The 26,048-nt window shown below is 40.6% G+C and overlaps 2 protein-coding genes across 3 annotated transcripts in view; both read right to left on the bottom strand.

Annotated features, from left to right (window-relative positions):
- The window catches only part of disp3 (dispatched RND transporter family member 3), an 11,086-nt gene extending 5,171 nt beyond the window's left edge, over positions 1–5,915 (bottom strand). Inside the window, exons 1-8 of the mRNA XM_025053477.1 lie at positions 4,354–5,915; positions 4,056–4,275; positions 2,486–2,622; positions 2,265–2,399; positions 1,704–1,864; positions 1,401–1,540; positions 1,215–1,306; positions 929–1,079 (exon numbers count right to left, since the gene is read on the bottom strand). Of these exons, the coding sequence (XP_024909245.1) occupies positions 929–1,079; positions 1,215–1,306; positions 1,401–1,540; positions 1,704–1,864; positions 2,265–2,399; positions 2,486–2,622; positions 4,056–4,275; positions 4,354–5,413 (2,096 nt within the window). The 5' untranslated portion in view covers positions 5,414–5,915. The remainder of the gene's footprint in view (positions 1–928; positions 1,080–1,214; positions 1,307–1,400; positions 1,541–1,703; positions 1,865–2,264; positions 2,400–2,485; positions 2,623–4,055; positions 4,276–4,353) is intronic.
- A 7,981-nt stretch (positions 5,916–13,896) lies between these two features.
- Positions 13,897–25,338, bottom strand: LOC103398237 (dynamin-1-like protein). Of its 2 annotated transcripts, XM_008336775.3 has the most exons (18): positions 25,146–25,338; positions 24,018–24,144; positions 23,302–23,443; positions 22,799–22,837; positions 22,491–22,537; positions 22,317–22,388; positions 22,141–22,227; positions 21,803–21,965; positions 21,094–21,214; positions 19,145–19,483; positions 18,707–18,827; positions 18,444–18,599; positions 17,446–17,535; positions 17,237–17,335; positions 16,951–17,067; positions 16,586–16,695; positions 16,299–16,458; positions 13,897–16,189 (listed from the first exon to the last, which is right to left on the bottom strand). In XM_008336775.3, exons 2-18 carry the CDS (start codon positions 24,117–24,119, stop codon positions 16,133–16,135), a joined length of 2,022 nt encoding a protein of 673 aa, XP_008334997.1. In that variant the 5' UTR covers positions 24,120–24,144; positions 25,146–25,338; the 3' UTR covers positions 13,897–16,132. The 2 variants fall into 2 exon arrangements, with proteins under 2 accessions (XP_008334997.1, XP_008334998.1); XM_008336776.3 differs by lacking the exon at positions 22,799–22,837 and having other exon boundaries at positions 25,146–25,331.
- Positions 25,339–26,048: the final 710 nt, after the last annotated feature.

The following is a 26,048-nucleotide window of genomic DNA, read 5'->3' as shown; positions in this document are numbered from 1 at the left end:
AAAGGAAGATAATGACAAACAATGGCAGCAAGGAGGGTCTGATGGAGCAGATAGGGCAGTTTAGCAGCAGCGATCAATTAAGGTCACTCCTGAAGAGGGGGAATGAGTGCTTCATTAGAGGCGTTTGTTCTTTCTGTGACAGACTCAATACAACCTGGGGCAGTAAAGATTAGAGTACTTCCTCGATTGTTTTTATTTAAGCTTCAAGCCACTTTCATTTCAAGATAGTATTTAAGAGTATAAACACAGAATTGTACAATTGTTATACATTAAGTCAATGTTTCCCAACCGTTTTGAGCCATATATCATAAACATATGTGTAATGAAATATGATCATCTTCTAGTTTTTATTTGCTGAGAATGTATTTATTGGTGTGAAACCTGGGCCTGTTTAGATGAACACAACACTGATATACACAATGTGAGTGTATTTTGCAGTAAACTTGAAGGAATTGAAGAAAGACGCACAAGATCTTCAACAGCTCTGAGGCTCTCTTATTTTAGTTCTTCCTGTTAAGTGAAGCTGCCTATTAATTATTGGATAACTTTCTAGAGTACACCTAATGGTTTATCTTGGTACACTGAGGTTGGGAATCACTTATAAAGTTATTTAACAATGTTAAAAATGTGTGGTGGTGCTGCACCCTACCAGTATTTTTCCTTTTTACTCTTTGTGAAATGTCGACAAACGTGGTTTCATAAGATATTTTTGGATAAAAATGTTAATGCAATGACAATTAATCCAATAGAAGGCAGCAAATTACCTGAAAGGACGCCAACTGCTTCTAAAACCCAATGAGGAAGAAGCAGCCAAAGGGGAAGATTTATGGTTATAAATCTCTAAATTATCCTGGTCCAATTTGCCATGGCCAGATTTATCCTTTAAGAACAATCATGCCAAAATCCTAGCACTTTATTTACATTCTTACCTAGAACTACTTTACGTCTCTTCACAACTGGCTCTGCCACCAGATGCTTCAGGGCCCACTGCAGATTTGTGCTCACCACACCCACGTGCCGCTGTCCTGGAGGGGACACAGGCGTCTCCACAGACAGGGACAGAACGGCTGCAACACCATCTGTGTCACAGACACAAAGACAGAGGCTTTGCTGGTGCCTGGACAGGGCTCTCTTTACAGTCAGGATGTATTACCTTTCCCCTTTAGCCCTCTGGCATTCACACAGTACCAGTAGTAGAGTGATAATAATCTCACCTGGCTCCAGCTCCACTGACAGAAGTGCCACATCATCATCCTCATCTGACAAAGGACTGTGGCTCGCTGACAGCCGTGGAAACAACTTCCAGCTTCAGAAGGAGAAAGCAGTTTTAGAAGAGAAACCAAAACAGACATTTGTGATGTTGTGTCTTCACATAACCCTTCACAGTCATTACAACTCACCAGTTCAACCAGGCATGTTCGTGGGGCTCCACACACTGAGCCCAAATACACAGCACGGCTGGCATCAGGGTGGACACCCACAACCAGCAGCAGCTGACGATGAGGGCCATGAAGAGGCCAAAGTCATGCACGGCCGGAATCTGAGTGTCAGTTAAACCAAGCACAGTGGAAAAGACTTATTGGGTCTAAATATTTAATTTAGGCTTACTGGATTAAAAATATATATATATTTTTTCACCCATGACAGAGCACAGTCATTTACACTGGCAGCTCAAGGCAGAAGGTTTTTTTACCCACAATTACCTGAGAAAAGGTGTTGGCTGCATAGGCAGCTGCTGTAGTGAAGGAGGTGAGGAAAGTGGCTCTGCCGGCAGTTTTGACTGTGTAAATCATTCGCTGCTGTGGCCGACGCAGATGAGAGGACTGTCTGAACGTACTGATGAACACAAATACATCATCCACTCCTGACAGATGGTGAGAGAGGACACGGCAGTGGGGTTAACCTCTCCCAAACAGATCAGAGTCCTGTATTTAAACATTCTGCAGAAAACCAGGGCTGTGTGCAGAGCCTAACAGGACTGAGCAAAGGCTTGGCACTTGGAGTTGGACTCTGATGACTGTATGTGCTGCACTGTGTGACATTACTTAGTGTGACATATACAGTCGTCAGATTTCGGGATAAACATGGTGATAAGGTGAACTTTTGGTAATTCTGGAAAAACTAAAACATTTTGAGATACTTGCGTTTATTTATCAACAACCACATTTCTCCAATATTTGGCACAAGGACAAAAGTAATTAAACTTAATATCCAATTATTAGCACTTGAGCTGTAAAGCTAATGTTTTATTTCGTTGGCCTTACCAATGCCGATAATAACAAAAGCAGCCACGCCGTTGAGAATTCCCAGGTACCTCACACCAAAGACAACATGGTACAAGAAAAGTGCCATCAAGCAGCTGAGTCCAATGCTGGCCAGTCCAAAGAATGTCAAAAAGACTATAACGATGAAGGGAAACAACAAATGATTAGAAGCAAGTGCAACAAATGGACCCAAACAACAAAGACAAAAGGTCAAACTGTACCTGAGAAGGAGGTCAGGATGTAGACCAGCACCGTTATACAGGCTCCACTGATGACAGCCAGCATCATGTCATTGTAGAAGATGTTTCTCACCTCATCATCAAACAGTTCTGTTCCTCCATACAGCACCTTCACTAGACTAGGACAAATATTACAGGAACCATTTAATTACATTACATTTGAGCATAATGCAGAAACATAAACAGATGAGTGGACTCCAGCTAAATCATGCAGGTCACAGAGGACTTCTTCTCTCTTGGCTGCTCACAGCAGCTCACCATCTGCTTCTCACTCAACATATAACTGTCCATGTTTATGTGCTTTGTTGGGACATTTAATAATTTTGAGGTCGTCTTCTGCTGACTTGCATCCAATCCCTGTATCTCCACACCTTTGACCCATCTATGACTCCAACTGCTGCTGTGGTCATAAACAAGGAACACAGTCCTGAGTTACCACCAAAGACGATCACATATTATCTTGTTTGTATTTATAAAGGTAAGCTATAAGACCCTGTATAAATTGACTGTGCAGCACACTCAAAGTCATTCTGTTATTTTTCACTTGAAAATATTCACTTTAAAATTATGCATCTTATCTGCAATGCAAAAGAGTATTTGCTTAGGGACTGCTTAGAGAAGGAGGAGGAGGGGAAAGATCAGAGAAAGAGGAAGATTTCAGATTATACGGTTTGATCAGCTCTTATATGAGTTATTAAGACTCTGAGAGTTGAGAAGCAGATAATAAACCTATGAGACGCAAACTTAGAATTCAGAAATTAACTGGAAGATTGCAGATAAATGGGCTTTTTTGTTTTTCTTTGGCCTCTAACACTCAATCAGATGTTATTACAACAAGTGTATTCAAGTAAAAAATTCATGTATGACAATCGGAACCACTTATGTGTGGTCTCTGTGTGCACAAAATGATTCTCGGACCAGTGATTATAAGGTCAGTCGGTTTTTCGACTATTCTATTATTATATTACAAATCCACACTTATATTGTGTCATTACTAATAAAAAATATTACTCAGGATTATTTTTTTTATAATTACAGCAACAGCACATTCATGTTAAGAAAACCAGGGTGGCTGTGTGCAGTCTGAATGTCAGATGGGTAAGGGTGAGGTAACATTAGAGAGCACCTTTGATACTCTTTCTAGTTACAGCAGGTTTAGACCAATAGAGGAAAGTACAGAAGATGAAGTGTGTAGGGAGAAAAGAGTGAGGAATGATTTGTGGCAGAACAGAAGAGAAAGAAAAGACACTCGTAGATGTAGTGAAGGATGACTTCAGTTTAGTTTAGGTCCAGTAGGGTTTGATGGAGGCAAATGTCACACTGAGTCCTCTGATTGCAGAAGCCAAAAAGAGAAGGAATGAATGATGTGAAATGTTTAAATTTAATTTCTTTAGTTAGCTTTAGATTGGTACTGCAATGATCTTCATGCTGTCCTCGTATGTTTAGGTAAATATTGAATGCCTCCAGGCCTCTAAAGTTTGAAAACCTTTGCTGTTAAAATAATGATGCTATCTTTAAATAAATTGTGAGCATTAACTTTCCTGTTTCTGACCTGGTGGACTGCTTGGACAGGATCTCTGCATACTGAACCACAAATTTTTTGAAGCGTGCTCTCTGCTCCTCTGCCCGGTCCTGTAGAGAGTAGTAGGACGGCAGTGGAGCTCCGAAATGGATCTCACTGCGTAAGAGGGAGGAGGAGAGATGCTCAGGGGATAGACTCTCATCCACGTACCAGTAGAACTGTGGGTGGGTGATGGCCAGACTCAGAGAACCTAAAAATACAATACACATAACAAGGCATATTAGCGTAGTTGGCTCTTTTTAAAAAATGTCAGATGCTGAGAACTGGCCTTGAATATCAGCCAGGTCAGGGCCCATGCCATCGTAGTAGATCTTCCCTCCTCTCTCACTGGGGTAGAGGTAGGACAGGAGTGAGCTGGGAGGGGAGCAGTAGGAGGGACCCAGTGGCAGATCCCTTAGCACTTCTAGAGGTTTCCAGCAGAACTGATGAAAGTGAGGGTGCTGCATGAGCAGCTTCTCCACGTGATGGATTGTCTGAAGGCGTTCTGGGGTGAAGATGTTATGATCCCCCTCCCCCTGAGCTACAAACACCAGCTCGATCCTCCACAGAGCCTGACTTTGCAGGTAATAATTGGGAGCAAACCTTCGTCTCCTAATGAGTGACAAATTCAGATTCCTCTCCTGAGATCTCCCCTCTTCCGCCTCTGCTCTTTGATTAGAGCTCTTGTGCTTCTCTGTTGTCTCCCAACCTAAATTAGTCACTGTCTTTTTATCACTGCTCCCTGCAGCTCCTCTCTTTTGCCGTCCCTCTGCTTGTGAAAGGTCACTACGAAGAGTGGAGGCTCCCCCAGCCTCATTATGTGTCCTGTTGAACGTCGCCTGAGTGCCCAGTTTTTGCAGAAAGAGCTGCAGCACAGCCTCAGACTCTGAGTTGTCTAAGTCTCGTCTATGCCTGTCCCACGACCCCAGCTGAGTTTTCACAGCGATGGTGAGGGCGTCAAAGCGCTCGGCCGAGAAGTGACTATGAACCTCAAAGGCACTGTAGGAGAGGTCTATGTCCAGACGAGGGCAGTAGAGTAGCATGTAGGCAAACAGGGCACATGGCAGCAGGACTACTACCCCTAACACCACACCACTGACCCAGGGTTGTGTGTATATCCACCCCACCATCCTCCACACGCCACACGCTACAGCATCCCCGGACCAACAGCTCTGTCCTGCTGTTTCTGTTTCACACCCCTCCTCCTCCTCTTCCTTTTTATCATCCTCCTCTTCCTCCTCTTCCTCTTCCTCCTCTGCTCCCCAGCTGGTTTGAAACAGCAGAGGCTCATCGTCCACCTCCATGCTGCTGGCACCTGTCAGAGAGAGAGAACAACAATACTTGGTCATCACACACTCCTCTCTTTCACAGGCAAAAAATATTTGTTTGAACTGGTGACAAAATATCAGGAGAAGAGTTCAGTGAGCCAAAGATTGAGAATCAATTCCTGCAGCAGTGGGTGAAGGACTTCCACATGCAGGTGAGATGAAGAAGTGGAAAACAAGAGATTTCTTTTGTATTTCCTCAAAGGCTCATGATAGAAAATGTCTTGCAGTCTCGTTCTTCTTTGAGATGCTGAACACAAGGGCATAGTGGGGGTGAGACAGACTAAAAGCTGAGATTTAATTATATTCTCTGGCGGCGTGTGCACACCATTATCACCCATAGAGTCCGCAGGTAGCTTTGTACATATCAGCAGTCCGCAGAGACGAGACTCCTCTGCAGCAAATTAAATCATCTCACCTGTCTAATTACTGACAGAGAGAGACTGAGATATGAGCGCAATACTGAGGAAACAGCAGAGTTTATCTGCTCTGATTGGCAGCCACTGATTAAACAGTCTCCACTCCTGCACGTGCACACACATACACGTGCACAACGCTGCAGATTGCATTCAAGTGGCAGCCATTTATCTTTTCTCTTCCGAACAGTGATTTAAGGTCAGCAAGGTAGGATGGGGAATCTTGATTATTTGTAAAACACAGCTGCACTCATCTCTGACACTTAAGCAAAATCCATCATGCAGAGACGAATTTACAAATCATCCAGTTTGATCAATTTTTATATAAATTATTGAGGCTCTGTGAATAGAAAAGCAGAGAAGAAATTAAAAAAAAACCCGACAATCTCTGTATTTAAAAATTAACCAAAGCTCGTGGATAAATTACAGTTGTGCAGTTTGCTGCTCAGACTCTTCCATCTGAACACACCTTATATCATGGTATGACGTGAATGCAGCAGAAAATCATCTCATGTGCAACCACTGTGTCGATTATACCACACTCCGGCTCAGTGATAATGGTGCAGCTCATGGACATGTTTCACAGACACATCATTAACAGCCTCTGTGCTACACTTTCTCACCTTCAGAAAGACATTTCTTCAATGTTTTCAGGTGTCCACAGGGTTTCTACACACTAATCCAGTTTTATGATGGATTTTGACTTTACACAAACAAGATAAAGCCCCCGGCGTTAAAAACCAAATGTTTCGCACTTTAACTCTGCCATTTAAATAAATGCATATGCTCTTCCACTGCTCCTCCACGCAAATATTTAAGAAACTCGATGCATACACACGTCAGACATGGTCAAGATGACCTCATGAAGGTCAGAGTGAGAATCAGTAGTGGGGAGGGAGGGTGTAATTTACATGACATGGTTGTTTGTGCCAGAGGGCTGGTGCGAGATGTTCAGAATCAAGTGGAATTTCTCTGCACAACTATTTCCAGGGTTTACAGATCATTTTCTGAAAAAGAAAAAATATCCAGTCTGCCACCGTTCTCTGGGGGAAAACACTTTGTGAAGCCAGAGGCTAGAGGACAATGGCCAAACAAACAGCTCTGAACTGAACAACTCTGACCTTCTACAGCATAAGCCTTCTAACATTGAAGTGGGTAGGACACAGCAGTGGAAGACCACAAAGGCTGTAAACCCGTCTACTCAGAAGTAGGAAACAAAGGTTTTTAATCAATAGATCACAAAAATTAAACAAAGGTGAACTAGATGAATGTTAAACATCACAGAATTCACTTGATCTAAATGGTCCACATAGTTCCATGATATCAAACCAGTAGAACATTATTTGGATTTGGCAGAAGAGATACACATTCACAGCAAGGGTTTATGTTAATTTAGAACAACATTTCCAAAGATTGTTTTCTGAATGTAGTTGAACCAGGTCACAAAGAACTAAAGCAATAAAGGAAATAATGCTCTTAAAGCAATACATGTTAGGGTCTCTAGGTTCTATTCCAGACCTTTCTTTAAGGATACGGTTCTGTCCTTAGACTGCTCCATTTACTCCTACATTCCAAAAACATGCACAGTACGATGTGTTACTTACACCCAGTGGCACTGCATTGGGTGGAGATTTAGGACGATTTTAATGGCCCCTCACTGATAGGGCCCAAAAAATATATATTCATGTTCTTAACTGTGTTACATTGGGGCCCACTCTCATATCCTTCCATGGCACCCAGAATTCCTGGCAGCGCCCCTGCCTACACCTATAGAGAATATATATAAGTGTGAATAGTTGTTTGTTTTTTTATATTGCCCTGTGATTGGCTGGCAAACTGTCCAGGGTGTATCGCATCACTGACTGCTGGGATTGGCTCCTGGCCCCTTCCCGACTCTGAGAACAAGCAAATGAAAAAGTGAGTTCGACAGGTAGAAAAGCTGCTCCAACCTAGTTCTAGCAAGATGCTCCTCCTAATAAAAAGGCCAGAAAGTGTAGCATTATGTGTAAGTCAGGGTGATTTCTGCTGATGATTCCAAATATCTCCACAACACTATGTGTTTTTATTAATTACCATGTCATGTTACAGTGCACACATAGATACTGGAGCACCTTTTAATCCCCTAGCAGCTGCCCACGCAGTGGGAGTGTGACCACTTTGCTCTTTTGGAGGACAAATTAATTAACAGTCGGGAACTTTGGATTATACAGTGTGGAAAACAGACAGAGAGAGAGAGAGAGAGAGAGTGAAAGAGAGAGAAATAAGAGAGAGAGAGAGAGACAGAGCGAAAGAGAGAGAGCAAGAGAGAGAGCAAGAGAGAGAGACAAACAGAGCGAGAGAGCAAAAGAGAGAGAGACAGAGCGAGAGAGAGAGAGACAGAGAGAGAGAGAGAGAGAAAGAGATGTAGTCAACACAAAATGATCTAATTATTTTTCAGAATGCTTTCAAATAACAGAGCTGAGCTTGTCTCTAAAAATTATGAGTTGGGTGGGCAGTGATGTGGATTATCATTGCCTGTTATGTGTTGATATCTACAAATAAGCAGCATTATTTTTTGGTTTTATTGAATGCAGCAAAAAAGAGAATCTAAATAGAATGCGACTACACTGTCAATTAATGTCTGAAATACAATTGTGTGTTTGTGCAGTATTAATGTTAATTATGGTAAAAAAAAGAGAAATAATATTGTATGTATCGTAGTAGATGCTCTGTACTTTTGTCAAAAGTAGATGAGAGACAGACAGACAAGCGATGAAACACAATGAGATGAAAAAATGAAAAGGAGAAAAAACAAGGCTGAGGTATGACTCAACCCTACACACACACACACAAACACACACAAAGACACACAAACACAGACACACACCATCATCTTCCTTCAAAGAAAATCAGCCACACCAGAATATTTTTCAGGGTGTTTAATATTAATGTAGAAAAAAAAATCGAAATAAAAACACTATCGCCACTTCTCTACGCAGAGCTTAATTTCTGCAATGTCTCCAACATCAAAATACTCTGATTAGTGCTTCACAAATCTGACAGTTCCTGGAACTCATTAGAGACTGATAGACAGAGAACTCTTTAGACCAGCGGAAAGGAGCTCAGTGCTGCTGTCTGCTCAACAGCCGGCACACAGGTTCTGAGGAAGAGAGATAAGTACAGTGATGCATGGCCTCAGGGACATGTCGCTTTGTCTCCTTTCCTGATGAGTCTAAAGCTGCTGCACATCCAGGAGCGCTGCACCTAATGCACAATAATTATGAGCCCTGTACAGCTGCAATGCACTGCGAGCAGGTTGCAGAGCCAGGGTATAACTAATGTGTTTACAAGCTGCCAGGATTGTTCGACAACGCTATTTTTCTGCAAAGATTAGGAAAACAGGGATTCTTTACACCGCCACACAGGTGTGCATTTAAAATAAAGGTGTAATTTGGCTTCCACCCCTTTGGATGAAATTGAACACATTCTGCCATATGGCCCCATCAGTAATGAAGCTACTGTTTGCTCTTTTGATGCTGTTACAGTCAATATAAAATTATAGAGATAAGGACTGAGGCCATATTAAAGCCAGTTGTGAGATCTGTTTGTTCCCTGTTTTTGCTATCTGCTCTGTAATGCAATCAATGTCATCACACTCACCTGTTGTATTTTTATTAGTCTCACTAATGTCACCTGGTGACCTTTGTATATGTACCTCTCTCCGTCACTCTGTCCTTGTTGGATCATTGTGTGTGTTGTGTTGTATTCTGTCTGCTCATGTTGTTTGCTGTACTGTTCAGCCTGTGTTTTTGTGTTATTTTGCACTATGTTAATAAATCTGCCAAATCGCATTTGAGTCTTGCCTGCTTCCATGATGCCCCAACATAACACCATTGGTCATTTTAACCAACATCAGTGAAAGGCGAAAGCTTAAGATGGCCCATTAGATGAAACTTGTCGTGTGTTTGTGTTTTACATCCTAACAAAGTGCCGACCAGGTGGTCCTGGTTTCCCACCTGTATGCTTAGAAGGAAGCTCAGCATTAGCATTTAATGGACTGTGCTATGCACCACCGGACTGCAATTTTAGGCCATCGCGTGTCATGTTCAGCCACCTGTGAGGGTGAACTCTAAACTCAGCTGGTCCAAAAAAAAATGTCCTCGTACGTGCTTCTGTTCCACACAGTAAAACTGTGGACTGTCAGCATTTTCACCCTACACTACATCTCATGGTGTCAGTAAGTTATAGGTAAAGAAACGTAAGGGAAAAAAAACTGGAGATGCTGATGCGAGTCTGAACTACTCTTCACTCGTCACCAGCAAAGGTCTCCTTCCCTTACACTTCTCCCCTTTTTCTTCTTTTTATTACGCCTGCTTTTTCTTCTCATTTCCCCGAGAGAGGTGAGATTTGTAACCTTCACTACTGCCAGCAGCTAAAAATAACCTCCACCCAACCTCCACCCTCCTTAGTTTATCAGGTCCGTTTCTATTCTTTTCAATATGGGCATCACACACACTCAGACTTCTGGACGTGGTGTAAACTCAGGCAGAAAACCACCTTGGTTAAAGGGGGCATTGATTTCGATGAACACTATTGTCATGCATGAGTGCACAGGAGTATATGTGTGTGTGTGTGTGTGTTCAGAGGAAGGAGCCTTTTGTTCTCTTTACACAGTGATGATGAAGATTGAGTGTGTGTGTGTGTATGTGATCAAATGCCGTTTTGCACCTGAGCACGATGTTAATTTTTCTCGCTGCTCAGCTCCCGGTGGACGCTGTTGTCTGTGAGCGACGTTCCTGGCAAATTTTGTTTGACTGAACCAAGGAGCGCAATAAGGCAAAAACAATGTCAAATACTACACTGAAGGTACTTTCTTTTAGTAAACGCTGTAAAGCACATTCAAAGCCCTTCTTGGTCCAAAACTTATCTTCTTCATTTACGCCTTAATAATGGAACAATGATTGCTCTGCAAGACAAAATGCAAAGCAAAAAGAATGAGATCTTATTGATTCCCAGACAATTTTGTGACTTTCTTAATTTCTAAATGCACTCACTCTAATGATCATTCTTATTCGTGCCCACACTGAGAAAACCATCTCCGTCAAAGCGAATCCCTGCAGCACTGAGGAAGAGGCTTACCTGAGGCTGATTAGAAAAGAATTACAGGTGGAGAGTTCAGGCCTTCAGGGTCCACTTGTGATGTGCTGAACTTGTGCTCTGCAAATTCATCTCATCCTTGTAAAGGTGAAAAAGAAAAACAATTATTTACTGCTTTATTGTCATACTTATTAACTCATAAGGAGAATGAGTGAGAGAGAGAGAGAGACACCAAGGGACTCTTCACGTCCCCACACACACACTCAACAGGAATCTTCTAATCTCAGCAGTTAATACGATGTTTTTCTCCCTTTTATATGCTTCCTTGCTCCATTCTCCTTCTCTCCTGTGCTCCCTCCCTCCTCACTTACCCGGTTGTCCAGGAGACAGTCAGTGAGAGACATTTCTTTGCTGGAGCTTCTCTCTCTCTCTCTCTCTCTCCCTCTCTCTCTTTCCCATGGCTTTGTTCAGCCTGTTTCTGCTGCCTGGCTCACCATTGGAGGAGAGGAGGAGGTGGAGGAGGAGAGTACAGTCAGAAACCCTGCGATCTCCTCTGATGAATGGCATGAAAGCACAAAGGCTTTGCTAAAAATGAATTACCAGTACCTTGGACCGGTTCCACTTTGATGCAGCTGCTTTTAAGGAGACCAAAGAGAAGCAATTTGTGAAGATGCTGCCTTGGAGCCCCCTCCACATCCTGCCTGTGTTGGTATGGTCTAGTCTGGTCTCAGTTGGTGGGGTGGGTTATGAGAGGGTGATCAGAATGACTGGATACAGTGTGAAACTAAGTCCAAGCAGTTTTAAATAATCACCTGAGGTTAGGAGTTTATTAGCTACTGGTTAATTCTCCATTTTGGAAGGAGATGCTCAGTGTAGGACTGTGATTGGACTGCTGTGTGTGAACAGAATCACTTTCACACAGCCTGTCTTTATATATTATCATTATATGAAAAAACAAACATATTGACTGTCTTTTATTATAAATACCATTAAATTTCAAGGTAACAATACAATGCTCTGAACATTTGTGTTTTCCAGTGGGGATAGTGTTCTATGGTTTTATGCTTCTCCAAACATAAGCAACAACTCAACGGCGAATAATTTGAGGTTTTTAACCTCACCAAATGTTCTATTCTTGTAGTTTGTGTCATCCTTCACCAGGTTGTACTTAGAATAATTTGTCATTCTGGCTAAAAGGGGTCTCTTAAAGAAATCGGATTTTGAAGAGGCCTAGTGACTCACTGGTTGTTATTCTTATGTATATCTCCAGTTTTTTGTTTAAGAATTTTCTTTCTTGGCTTATTCTTCCTCTGGTAACTTTCATCTTTACCCAGAGGATCCCATTGAACTTTCTGGTATACGTCTAACACAAGTCATGAAAACTGGGTAAAAGTTTTTAGATTTTATTTTATTTATCTAAAAGTGGACCATTTTTCTGTCTTTGTCATCATGCCCACAAAGGTGATTGGCCAATTTCCAAAACATGTTGTTATAAGGCAACTTTGAACTTGAGGTTTTAAAGACATAATCATCGTAATTCGTCCATCTCATATAGTTGAGTAATAACAGATGTCCAAGGTGGTTTTGAACTGGTTGCACAATAGTTAGTAGTAAAGTTTATGTTAGCTGCAGATTGTGAACAGAAAGTGCCAGCGGTTCATTTTGTTCCCGATTAAAATTACCTGAATTAACTGAAGTGGACGAAAACCAGAACATCTCTGAATTTAAATCAACATGTGAACTTAAAAAGAGCCGAGTCCCTTCACTGCTGCTTCTTTGAGGGTGTCTGTATGTGAAAACACACTCAGACTTCAACTCTGTGACTTGGTCTCTGAACTCGGTTGTCTTGTTGTTAAGGGAGCATTGTTGAGTCCAGAGACACTGGCACAGCAAAGTGACTAGTGAAAGGAATCTCCGCTGCAGCCAACATGCACAGTGTAGAGGTGTCGGTGTAGAGTAGAGGATGAGGAGGAAGCTGATCTACAAGCAGGACTAGTCCAGCAGCTAGTTCTACAGCCTGAAGATAGGGATGAGATAATTCAACAGTGTTTTGATCTTTTTTTTTTTTTTTAATTTTTACGCACGATCATTAGGCTCATTAGACATTAACTGAGGCATTGGCAATCCACACCACATGCAGGACAGAACATAAACACTGCAATTTAACTTTTACTGGCCAATCATTCATTGATTTGTTGTAATGTATTTTATGTGTTGCATTCCTCACCCTGGATCTTCCCTCACCTGAATCTCCTCACAGGCATAAATTAAAGTGAATCAATTTAAAGGAGGCATTTATTCAGACATTTCTGATTCTTAACAAACTCCAGAACCTACCATCAATTTTTCCTATTCACCACACATGCCCAAGGTTCAGGTTGCACTTGGATTTCCTCAGCAACACACAGAAATAAATACATCACCTGAAAAGGAGCAGTATGAGGTAAATTTAATTTTCTCCAGCTGGTGAAGTGTGGAGTCACATATCTGAAATATCTCAAAACGTTGGGAGGTGGAGATCAGAGTTTGTGTTGTGTGTGTGTGAAAGACTTGCCACCTTTCACCAGATTTTTGTGTTTATCTCCTTGGCGCAGATGTGACAGTGAACAGACCTTTTTCACACACTTCAGATCAATATCGTTGCAGAGTGACAATAATGAGATCTAAACCTTTGGAGTGCAGAGACAAAAAGAACAAACAAACAAAATGTTGTGAAAACCTATCAATGTCTACGATGGACTGTGTCATCAATAACAACAGGAAAAAGACTTTTGTCCAATGTCTTCTGACCTTTAATGACCCCTCAGGTCTGAATACACACCATTCAGTAAACATGTATCACAAATATTGGCAGGTGTGAACTCAGAGGCAGTCGACAGCAGCAGCCGGTGTCCAAAAGTGTGGTCTCGGGCTTTTAGACTCTGCGGAACATTTAAATAATACAAATATACACTTAATAATTCATTCATACACCCACAGATGCATACTGATCATCATACATGCAATATTGTTTTATTCTGGCTCGTTGAGATGTTCCATGAAGTTAGATATTTCTATTAGGGCAAGCCACTGTTTTCTTCCCTTTTGAGATCACATTGTTTTGACTGAAAGAGAAAAAGATTGCATTTGTTCATGACATTTAATCTGTCCACTGACATGGGTTGGGAATATCACGCAGGAATAGATGAATAATTTTCAACATCAAGCTATATTACACAATGAAACGGCTCCAGCTAATTCAGGACGTAGCTAATGCATGCAGGAGTATAGCTGCATACTGAATCTCTTTATGTGTGGCAGCGTCTGGTGTGTACGTCTGTAGAGTTTCAGTGATGTGGAACAATCTGTTTGCAGCACCACTTAAAGTTGAAACCAGCGGAAAATGAATTTGGGTGAGGTAAATTAGAAGTTAGCGGATCCTACTTCATACAATCCTATATTTAAAAAAAAATGTTATTGATAATCTTTCACTGACACAATAGTAGTTCCCTAAAACGCGTCTTAGATGCAGAGGCTAATGTACTGTATGTCAGCCTCCTCATAAATACCTAAACAGTAAATCAGTGCAAGGACAGTCTGATATGTGAACGACACTGTAAAATAAAAGTATAGTTTTTCACCATAGGCTGGAAGTAAATCAGCATTCATCCAGTGACTCCTTTAAATCCAACGACATTGGTGAAACTGCAGTGTGGTGCTGCAGTCAGCAATGACTGAGCTGTGGTTCTCCGTCTTTGGTCAGGGACTGACACACAACATTATATTAAAGTTGAAATTCAACTCATCTGATGTACTTTTGAGCACCTGCTTACGGGGCCCAGATAAAAGCCTATGGAAAGTGTCAAACTGAACATTAGAGTAACATTTTAATACAATAATAAACCCTGGAGAGGAAACCAAAATAAATTTGAGTTTTTTAAGTGTGGTTGTATGAGGTAGTAACAGATGCCACTTAAGAAACGATTCACCTGGTGAAGTGTCATCAATAGCTTATCCTTCTGTTAAAAGCCCCTTTAACTAGAAATGAAGGATATGTTGTTGCTTTTCTAAAACCAACTTTCTGCTTGCACCAAATTGAATAGAAAAACAACACCATTTTAAAGTCCAGACACACAGGAGTTGTTGATCAATAGCTGAACCTTCAGCTCAGTTCTACGTTTCAATTCGTAACTCTAGTGTTTAATAATTCCTCATTAAGATGGACCTCAGTGGCACAAACTTGCTGAATGAGGCAGCAGCAGTCCACATGGTCAACTTAGATAAAATCACCATTTTTTCTATTGGATTTGGTAAAGGAGAGTGTGGTCACAAATAACAACTGCAGGCAGCAAAACATCAGCTATGTTAATTTAGGGGAGAGACTTTATATAACAAACTTAAAGGTAAAGTAAAGAAATGTTCAAAAAATAAACCACAATTACGTCCCTCACTTTAGTGGATTAGCAGGTTTCTTGTCCCCTGACAGTGTTTTTACATTTTTTCTTTTTTGCAAGTGTTGACAATTTTTCTGAGTTGAGATGTTTACCAGTAGAAAGTACAAACTTAGTGGGTGTCAGATATGCAAGGGACAGGCTTTTTAAATCACAGAATACAGTTTTAAGTCTTACAATATCAGGCTTAAAGATTTGCACTACACTAAAGCACCCCATGTAGGAAGCAAGGAGAGCTACAATGTTTACCAACACTTACTCAGCATTCCTTCATACTTTTCTTTTAAGGTTACCTAAACTGCATTCAATTTTGAATTAGTAGCTGAAATAATTTTTTTGTGTGTGTCACAGTAAACAACTGTGTGCAAGCATCCAAGTACTGACTTGTAAGTAACTGTCAGTAGTACTACCTCAAAGAAAACACTTCAGAAACCCTGAATCACCAGTCAAAACTCTCTACATATAATTCACATTTAAAGCAACATACATACCAACACGCAGACATTATGTCACAAAGTGTTGCATAATTTTCACTCTCATGTCTACCCTTCACATTTAGACAGAAAATAACACTTCTGACCTGAGGGTTTAAATCAGTGTCCATTACCACACCGAGTGTTCACAGTGAAAAAGCAACAGCCCCCAGTTATGACAATCTCAATGTGCTGCGGTCATTGGTCCATGGGAAAACGGTTGGTGCTGCCACACATTTGGAATCTCTCACACACACATCCACACACTCCGTACTTTTACTGCTGTAAACACACCCACTCTCATACTTTCAGTGCTGTCCCACGACAAGAGGATTTTGTGTCTTCTGGCTACCACAGATGGGTCTCTCGGATCTCAGAAATGATGTTATTGGCTTTTTTAAGTGCCTGAGAAAGGAAGGAAGGTAGTAGAAAGACACAGGAATATAGTTTGTGTAAGATCAGAAACTACTGAGAGAACAAAACAAAACAAAAAAAAAACATCGGCCAATTTCACCTCTAGCATTTGAGCGACCTCTGTTCGCTGCTGTGCCGTGTCCTGCGACTCAATAAGCAGCTCTTGCAGCAGGGGCTGTTTGTAAAGCTGACCCACTAGCTCGCTCTGCAGATGCTCCTTCACATAGTTCACCAGGAAGTGCATCACTGTCTTGGGCACACTATAGAAACAGAGAGAGATATAATGACAAAAATGAGCTTCATTAAGGACCACACTCAAGATCTGGACAGATGGGAGAAATGAGGAGAGACAATCCCTCTAGAGAGTAGGATTTGTCCCAGTCCAACCTGTCTTGGATGCTTTTACGGACAATGAGGAAGTAGCACTTGATGAGGCGCTGGATGACTTCACAATCCCTCTGTTCTCTCTCGGTCAGCTTACGTGATGTGGGCACAGCCTGGTAAAGAAAAGAGTTATCTCTGTCATTGGTGTGGAACCCCAGGGTTCACCTGCTGGGCAAGATCGAATCTCAGTTAGGGCAGTTGGTACCTTCCAGTGGACTCACCACCTGTGGGAAGGTTCAGGGGGGCTGGTATGGTGCAGTGTGATTTGGGTAGCGGTCAGAGAGACTGATGCCCCCACGACCCGGTAACGGATAAGCGAATGAAAATGGATGGATGGATATAAACCTGCTACTTATTTAGCAACTCACTGTGTCGAGGAGGTTAATGGCACGACCTTTGCTGGGGCTTCCAAAGCCTGACACTGGAATTTTATTATCTCCAACCATCTCATTCTTCCAGCGCTTTCCTCCATCAAGGGCATCTGCCTGACAGTGAAAAAGAAGTCAGTCGGTCAAGTCTGGAACTCCACTAAGTGAGAAACAGGCTGTTTATGTCTGGTGGTGTAATGTGATTTTAGAGAACACAACTGATGTTGTTTACCCAAACAAAACAAATGAAAAATGCAGGTACCTGCGGTAAGGTACAAATAACTACCTGCTGACTGTTGACAGATGCTGAGACCTGAGCTGCATCTGTGAAATCTGGGTGCTTTGTGTTGATGTAGGCGAGTTCTATTGCGACTAAATTATGCACCTAGAGAAATAGAAAGCACAGCAAGAAAAAGTGCCTTGTAGAATTAATAGGGTAATAGGGCTCACTGTTATTATAATTAGTAAGAAGGATGTAAGGCAGACATGGATTACCATTTCATTAGTAACCGGCAAACGCTTCCTCAGTAATCCAGTCACTACTTCCACAATGGAGTCATGCAGTTTGGGAAATCGCAAGAGCTCCTAGCAAAGAAAAAAATATATACTTAAATAAAGTGATGCAGAAATGACAAAGACATCATTTAATAATTTTAAAAACATTTACAGAAAGGTTCACAGCATTCTTATTTTTATTTATTAACGGTGCAAATTTAAATAACGAGAAATTAATGATTAAAAGTTTATTGTACAAGTAGAATGACATGCATTGTATAGCAAATGATTCCACTGTCCATCCACTAATTGTTATAACACACAGTCAATACATTTGACCACTGGAGATTAAAATAACATCTTAACATCTAACACCGGCATGTGCTGACCAAGAGTTCAACCATCTAACGTTGCTTGAAGCCTGTGTTACACTAGCCTCACTGAGAGCATTGGCTACGACTGACACAATTGTCAAATTGATTGTAAGGGACTATATACAGAATAATATTGATGAGGACAACAGCTTAAAAGTTTTGAAAGCAATTCAACGCCAACCGCCAGTCAAGATCCACAATAGTTACTTATATTCATCAACTCTATAAGAAAGTTAGTTATGCTCTGCATATTTTTCTTGATCTTTCTCCAAGGTAATGAGTCATCATTGGATTAGTCACAGATTAAAAACAGGTGTGAAACAATTACATCTACCTGCTCTTTCTGTTCCACAGTTATGCAGAAAAAGTATATCAAATTTAGGAATGTTGATTAAACTTAATTAATCACAATTAACTACGAATCATGATTAAATATATGGGCAGCTACTGTGCAATTAATCAAAAAATTGCAAAAATGTAATTGTATGACAGCCCTAGTTTAAACATATGCTGTTGTTAAAACTAGACACCAATCAATTCTTCACAGTGGATCTAATGTCAGTGGTGGCACTTTTTTTAAGGACTTTAGTGATGTGTGACTTGTTTCATCTACTCCTGACTGACCTGTGTGCTGAAAGAGGAGCAATGCTGGATGATCCTCTGCAGCTCCTCGTGAACCAGCTCCACACAGCGCAGACTGGGTTCCTCCAGACGCTTAATTTGCCGCTTCACCAGCAGCTCAAAGGAAACCTCAGGCACAAAAAGAGCTGGCCTCGGACCCTGAAGCAACAGCCGCACGGAGAAGAAGTGAAACATTAGCACAACTGTTTACCTGCACAAAGGCAGGATTAAACAAATCACAAAAACAGAAATCAGGAGAGGCTTACCGTGGCATTGCGGATGGCAGTGAGAATATCAAGCTCAGTCAGTCCCCCCAGGGGGTCGATGGATTGTAGAGTGCGACCAAAAGTCTCGTGGAAAATGTAACACATCCGAGCGCCGCCACATCTGCAGAAGAGATGGTTTAGCATTGACACAGCTGAAGTTTTTCAGTCTTTTGTCTCAGCCATACTAATTGCACCAAATCTAATGCAGCCAACCAAAAAAGGTCAATGTTTGCTTCCTACATATTTACATAAATCAAACTGCTGTAAGGTAAAGAGAGGGAAAACACAGACAAACAATGCAGATGCTACTTCAATTAAAGTAAATCACTGGGTTGTGTGACTAAACTGCTAAATTAGAAGACAACCTGACAAAATTAACAACTATTTAGTAAAACATGAAACACAACGCTGCTGCATTCATTATTCAATAAAACTCACAGCTCTGAGGTCTGAATGTGTCTGGCTGTGCCTTCAATGGTGTTGCAGTAATCACTGGCGAATTTGGTGACAATCTGCAGAAGGGTGGCACTCTGGTCCTCCACAGGCTGGCCATAGCTGTTGAGCCTCGCCTGATATTGTGCACTCAGCATGGTCACACGGGTTTTGAGGTCCGGAAGACATTCCCGAATGTGGTGCATTAAAAGCTTGCTTAAAGTCTTGGCCAAATAGCGTGAACCAGCACGGGAGGCAAGCGAAGGATAGTGGCGCTGCAGGAAGGCCTGCTCATCCTTCAGCGAGTTCTCCAGGCTCTTCTGAATGTTGATGTCATGCTGACTCCTATGAGAGTGAGTGCTAAATTAGATGATCAGGACGATGAGGGAAGTGAAGGCAAGACTCTGTGCTTAATTACAAAATCTGGAAAATGTGCATGTTGAATGTACAATGCTGCCTTTATCAGATCAAAGCATGCTCTTATAACGGCAGTCAGCCACTTATCATTGATCCATCTAATCTTTAGAAAGTACTATAAAGGCAACATTACTTTATAGGCTGTTAACACTCAATTAACCTTCAAGATGTAGTGAAAACAGATGGTTCTGGTGGAGGCAAATGTGCTCATATATACTGCACCATAAGGTAAAAATGTTATCAGGAATCAGGGAAAATCCTAGTACAATGTGTCCATTCAGACCCTTCACATTAATTTATTGTGACATTCATGGTCATATCTTAGTTCATGATATTTTCTGCTTTTAAAAATGTAAAGGTGGGAAACACAGGGATTTAATGGAAAAATAAACTACAAAACCACAATTCTTTTGATTTCAAGGGTTCAGGACACCTTGGTTGCAATGTTGGGAGGGGGGCGGGGGGGGTTGCAGAATTGGCTAAGATTAGGTGAGCAAGGACAGGACCAAAAAGACAAAAAAAGAAGCATATGCCTCATTTTTTAAAGATGATTTAAAAGAGAGGCATGTGTTTAAAAGAAAAAAACATCAATAGAGGTGTGCAGCTCCACAGAGGTAGAGCTCTTAGCTAACACGGCTGCTTTATCTCAGCAGTCAGAGGGAAGTAGTGATATAAAATTACAAACAATAAAGGGGAAACTACTGAAAACAAATGGTACAGATTGGCTGCTCTTATTGGACCTCACTTGTTCGCTGCATGTGACTGCTGAGCCTCAAAACACACTTCATCTTCCAGTTTATATGTACTAATGCACACGTGTCAAACTCAAGGCCCGGGGACCAAGTGTGGCATGTCATGCCATTTTCTGTGGCCGTCAGGAGCTTAAAAAGCATTTAGTAGTCTATGCAGCAGAGTTTCTTAATTTATGCAATTAACAGTTTATTTTTAATTATACAGCAATGACCAATTTTTGTAGCTTGAATAAATAAAAATCAATTGCAAAAACATGTATTAGTGTTATAGACTGGTTATATCTAAACCAGTGGTCCTCAACCCTTTTTGTTCCAAGGACTTGTCATCCAGTAGCATTTGTTACTACAGACCGGTACCAAGGTGCTGAGCACTGAAGGATCATTACATTTTCAAAATAAAACATATTTTAGACTCTATCCTGTTTGTATCAGAGTCTGAATGACAGATTATTTTTAAATAAAGAAAGTAAATGGATGTGACTGGATTTTCTTTGAATTAAGTCAATTGGTAAAAATTAAGCACATTTTTTTACTGTGTACCAAATGACCTATGGACTGGTACATGTCCATGGACTGGGGGTTGGGGACCCCTGATGTATTCAGTCCTCCATTTACAAGGGGAACTGTATTGCTGATGTGGCCCCCAGTGAAAGTGAGTTCGACACCCCTGCACTAATGTATATATTGACTAGGAGCCAACAAACTAATTAAGACATCTCTAGCTTTATACATTAGAGACAAAAGACCTTAATTACACACAAATGTAGATTCACTACAAATTCAAACCTGTTAACTACACCAATGATGCCGAGCCTGACTGGGATGACGCGACCCAGAAGGACCTCCAGCGCATCAGTGCCTGCATCCATCAGGTCTAGCTTACTGACCACCAGCAGTGTTCGACGACCTGACAGACAAACACAACAGTAGTTTTACTTTGACAACGCATTGAGGGAGTGTCAACAGTGAAGAGAAAAAAAAACAGGAAATGTTTCTTTGATAGATATAGATCTGAGACACACTGAGGGAAATGTGAAGTGCTTGTATGCAACAGGCACATCTCAGTCTTAGAGCCAACCTCCCAGACAACAACTACAGGGAGATTCTCTTCATTGATCAATCCATTCTTCTGAGTACATGATAATGGAAACAATTCTTTATAGCCAGTTAACAGCCAACGTGCAGTAAAGACTGATGGCTTTGATAGCCTCAAATGTGCTTGTACCTCCTGCTTACTTAAAAATTTAAAAGACATTCTATTCTATTTGAACACTGTTATGAAACCAACATCATTTGAGTGGAGATAAAATTAAAGTCCCTTTTAATTGTTTTTAGATTTTGTTCAGTTGATTTTACTTTAATCGTGTGTAATGAGGCTGCTTTTCCATCCATGCTGGAAAGATACCATTTGTTTTCTGCTGCTCAATAAAAACCTGCAAAGCCCAAACTAAAGTGAAATCTGACAAGAGAAGCGTCTGTGTGCAAAATTTCCTACCATCTGGATCAACCTCACGTGCCAATTTGAGTGCATCAGTGGTGGCCAAATCGGAGTTGGCAGGAGACACTGCTAAGATGAGGGAGTTTGGATTGGAGATAAAGGACAAGATCATTTCTTGCACTTGAGCCTCAATGTCTTCTGGCTGGTCCCCGACAGGAACCTGAGAAGAAAACAATAAGCAATCAGCACATCACGTCAGAGGACAAATGCAGTGCCTCTGTGAATCTATGATTATTACAGCTCCTCAGTGCAATCAGCTTTAATCAACATGAAGTGTTGCTGTGTTTGCCTGTATAAAAACAAGATCAACATCTGTTCTAAGTGGCTGAGTTTACCTTGGTAATTCCTGGTAAATCAACTAGGGTAAGATTTAAGACTTTTGGAGAGAAGATCTTCAAATATATGGGCTCAGGACTGATTCCCTGAAACAGTGCAAAAAAGGGAATGAAAGTCACAGTGTAACATGTTTATTCTGAGAAACACTGATTTAATACCACCAACACTATCACACCTTATTGTCACCCGAAGTGCGTTCAGTCTCTGCTTCGATTTCTCGACAGATTTCCTGAAAATCTGAGAAAATCTGTGGGAACATAATGTTGGAAGATTGGATCAGCTAAACAAACAAACATACCAAATGTGAGAAGCAGACTGTAATTATCTGATTGTGTTAAAATAAGTGTACCTGGTTCTTGCAGTGGAGGAATGTACCCCATTCTTCAGCCTTGACACCTGAGCCAACAAAAGCAGCTTTAAGTATTCTCACAATGTTGCATTAAAAAAAAAAACAAATGAAAGGAAATGGGGAAAGGAGTACAAATGTTACAAATGTAATTAGTATTTATCTCAAAGTGTCTATGGAAACGTCACAGACTTTTGAAGCATTCTGTAAATCATGCAGGACTGACGACAGTCAGGAGAAATAAAATGTATGAAAACTAACAAAGGGAAATTAGAAGACTAAAACAACAAGTCCATGCAGATAGAATAGACCTGGGTAGCTGTTCTGAGTATTTTGCGTTTCCACATTTCCTGAAAAAGTAAAAAGAAGTAGGAAGAAAGACATGTATGTATTTTAGTGAGGAGTAGAATCTAGAAGTAGAATAGACTGCAGTTTTATCAGTGGATGTAGGTGTAAAGTGTCTTGAATTATCTATTCTTCAAGCTGATTCGAGTTATATGTATTTAACCCTAACACTATAAGCTATATCTGCACTGGTGAGTAGTAAATGATGCAAACCTAGTGTTTGGAAGAATAATGTGAAATTTTGGTAGCACTGACGATTATCTCTAAACGGAGCACCCACTGTTTAATTTTAAAAGTGAACTATACCTATGTCTAGATTCTAGCCTGTTGGGCTAAATAACAGACTAGTTGTATTTTTTTTTATCTGCCAAAATACTTGAGTCAAAACTATCTAAATACTGACAATATAAATATATCCAAAACAACAACTCCTAGACATAAGTAAAACCACTGGTACACGTTTCATTACCAATATCGAGCTTCAGTCGCTCCTTTAGGGGGGCGACATTGATGAGCTGCAACACCAGCGGTCGTCTTGTGACAATTCCCAATCCCCGAGGTAAGAAGTCCCTTCCAACCAGGCTCTCCAACACTGAGCTTTTTCCACTGCTCTGTGATATAAAAAAAAAATGATAATAATAAGGCACACAAATTGACACATTTTATGGATATAATGCGTCATTGAATAAAAGCAGAACAGAACTTAAGTAAAAAGAAAATATATACAATCACATTTAAAAGAGACCAAGGAGAAAAGTTAAAAGTAATCAACCTTAGAAGTTGGTAATAAAACCTAAACATTGTATGCTGTATATATATTGGAAGAGACAGAAAGCCCATGAGAACAGGATGATATGCTTTCATTTCTCAGCTTGGGTCTACAGTCTGACAGCCAGGTTTTAAGAGTCTGTATTCAAACAAGTTCACTCGGGTTATAAGACTGGTCCAGGCTTAGTCCATCAATAGTCCAGTCAGGATAATGTAAATGCATGACATTTTGAAATGTGTCCAGAGTGGCTGACAAAGTTGGTGTCAGTGATCAGTGCAGCACAGGCACATGTACTTTACTTTAGCATATGTTCAATAACCAACAGCTCAAGATAATATACAGCTATAATAAACACAAATGCTTACAGATAATTACTATTGGAATCTGTATATTTGTAGTTGTTTTTCTTGGCTAACCTGAGATCCCACCACAACAATCTGAGGCAGCTGTATGATCTCTGCGCCCACTGTGAGGAAGACTTCCTGCAGCCGGTTAATGGTGGGGATCAGAGTTTCCATCCTTCCGATAAACTGTGCAGAATCACTGCAAAGCAGAACAGGACAGACAATATTAAGCAGGGAGGAACTGCACCAAACAAAGTTTGGCTGTGTTGAATAACGGTGAGACTTCACTGATGAAATATTAATGGGGGCAAATGCAGGAGCATTCTTAATTTTATTACATCTGGAGAGGCCAAAATTGTCAAATAAATATACACAAACACATCTACTGATAAACCTATATTATTGATATCATATATTATAAGTACTGCACAACCTTTTTCAAGATACAAACCATATTTTAAAATTATGCCACAAACAACATCAATGACTAAAAAGGATTAATGTGAAGGAATTACCATGGAAAAAAAGTAATAAGAAATAGCAAAATTCTATGACAAAATTTTTAAAAAAAATGACATGACAACATTCACTGTTTATGATTTAGAATCTTTTTTTTACAGATTACACGCATTTTAATGGCTACAAATTAGATTGTTGTAAAACAAAACACTTGGAGCCATATCAAATCATAAGCCAAATTCGTATTTTCACATTAAATATCTGCATTTAGTCCCATACTTCTATAATAATATAGCTATGTAATAGTCCAGTCTTATCTTGACTCGATTCTGAGACAATTAAGACATGTATGGAAACGAGGAAGTAGTCTCGAAACCTTACAAGGACGTCACTGAATACAATTCTCAGATTTATATAAAAATGAAGAAGAAGCCTTATTCACTAAGAATAGAATCTTTTATGCTATGGTCTAAAAGGCGCACTGGTCCTGATGATAGTGGGGTGTGACAGCCAAGCATCAATGAAACAACCACTGTTAAGGCTTAAAGTCAACTCAATTGATTTTACTAAAGTCAGTAGCAAATTTAAATTATATAATTTCTAATTAAGGAGCACAAGTAGGAAAAAGGCTTATTGTAATGGTTAGCTGGTAGAAGCTAGCAATACCGGTCAGGAAGTGATAGATGTTAGCTTAGTGCTAACGCCTATTGACCGACAGTCACTTCTTTGCTATCAGCTTACCGGTGGTTACGACGAAATGTCCCTTTTCCTCCGCTGAATTTTTTCACTCATACTTCAGAGAAAAAAGCCGAGTAAAGGATGTGGCATCTTTAGAATTAAAAAAATACGAGTAGACGAAGAAACAAACATCAGACTTCTATAGAGGCGGGGCAAACAGTTCATCCATTTGATTGGACGAAATATTTGCGTCACGATCACATTTGCAATCTTATTGGTGAAAACAACAAACATTTTGTTCCGCCTTGTCAAATGTCACAAACACAAGACAATTGTTTATCACTAGTAAAAAAATTGGAAAAATATTAATTCTCGGTGCATACGATTGGAAGTACATAATAAAACGGTTGATGGTTAGACAGATGATTATAACAGAAATACAACTCTGTAATGCTAAAATAAAGAAATATTAAAAGAAATATTAAAAGAAATTATTAACCACAATACGAACTTCTTTTTCTTTCGGCTCTTTTGTCCCTCTTTTCAGGGGTTCCCACAGCAAATCAATGTTTTCCATTTTACCCTGTTCTCTACAACTTCTACTTTGACTCCAACTATCTGCATGTCCTCCCTCACTACATCCATATATCTCCTCTTTGGCCTTCCTCTTTGTCTTCTACCTGGTAGTTCCATCTCTGACATTCTTCTACCAATGTATCCACAGTCCCTCCTCTGCACACATCCAAACCATCTCAATCTGGCTTCTCTAGCTTTTTCTCCAAACCTTCCTGTCTGTGTTGTCCCTCTAATGACCTCATTCCTGATCTTGTCCATTCTTGTCACTCCTAGAGAGAATCTTAGCATCTTTAACTCTGCCACCTCCAGCTCCTCCTCCTGTCTTCTGCCTATTGCTACTGTCTCTAAACCATACATCATGGCTGGTCTCACCACTGTCCTGTAAACCTT

Source organism: Cynoglossus semilaevis, chromosome Z (assembly GCF_000523025.1).
Source record: "Cynoglossus semilaevis isolate Cse_v1.0 chromosome Z, Cse_v1.0, whole genome shotgun sequence".
NCBI classification, from domain to species: Eukaryota; Metazoa; Chordata; class Actinopteri; order Pleuronectiformes; family Cynoglossidae; genus Cynoglossus; species Cynoglossus semilaevis.
This window is presented reverse-complemented; position numbering and strand designations above follow the sequence as displayed.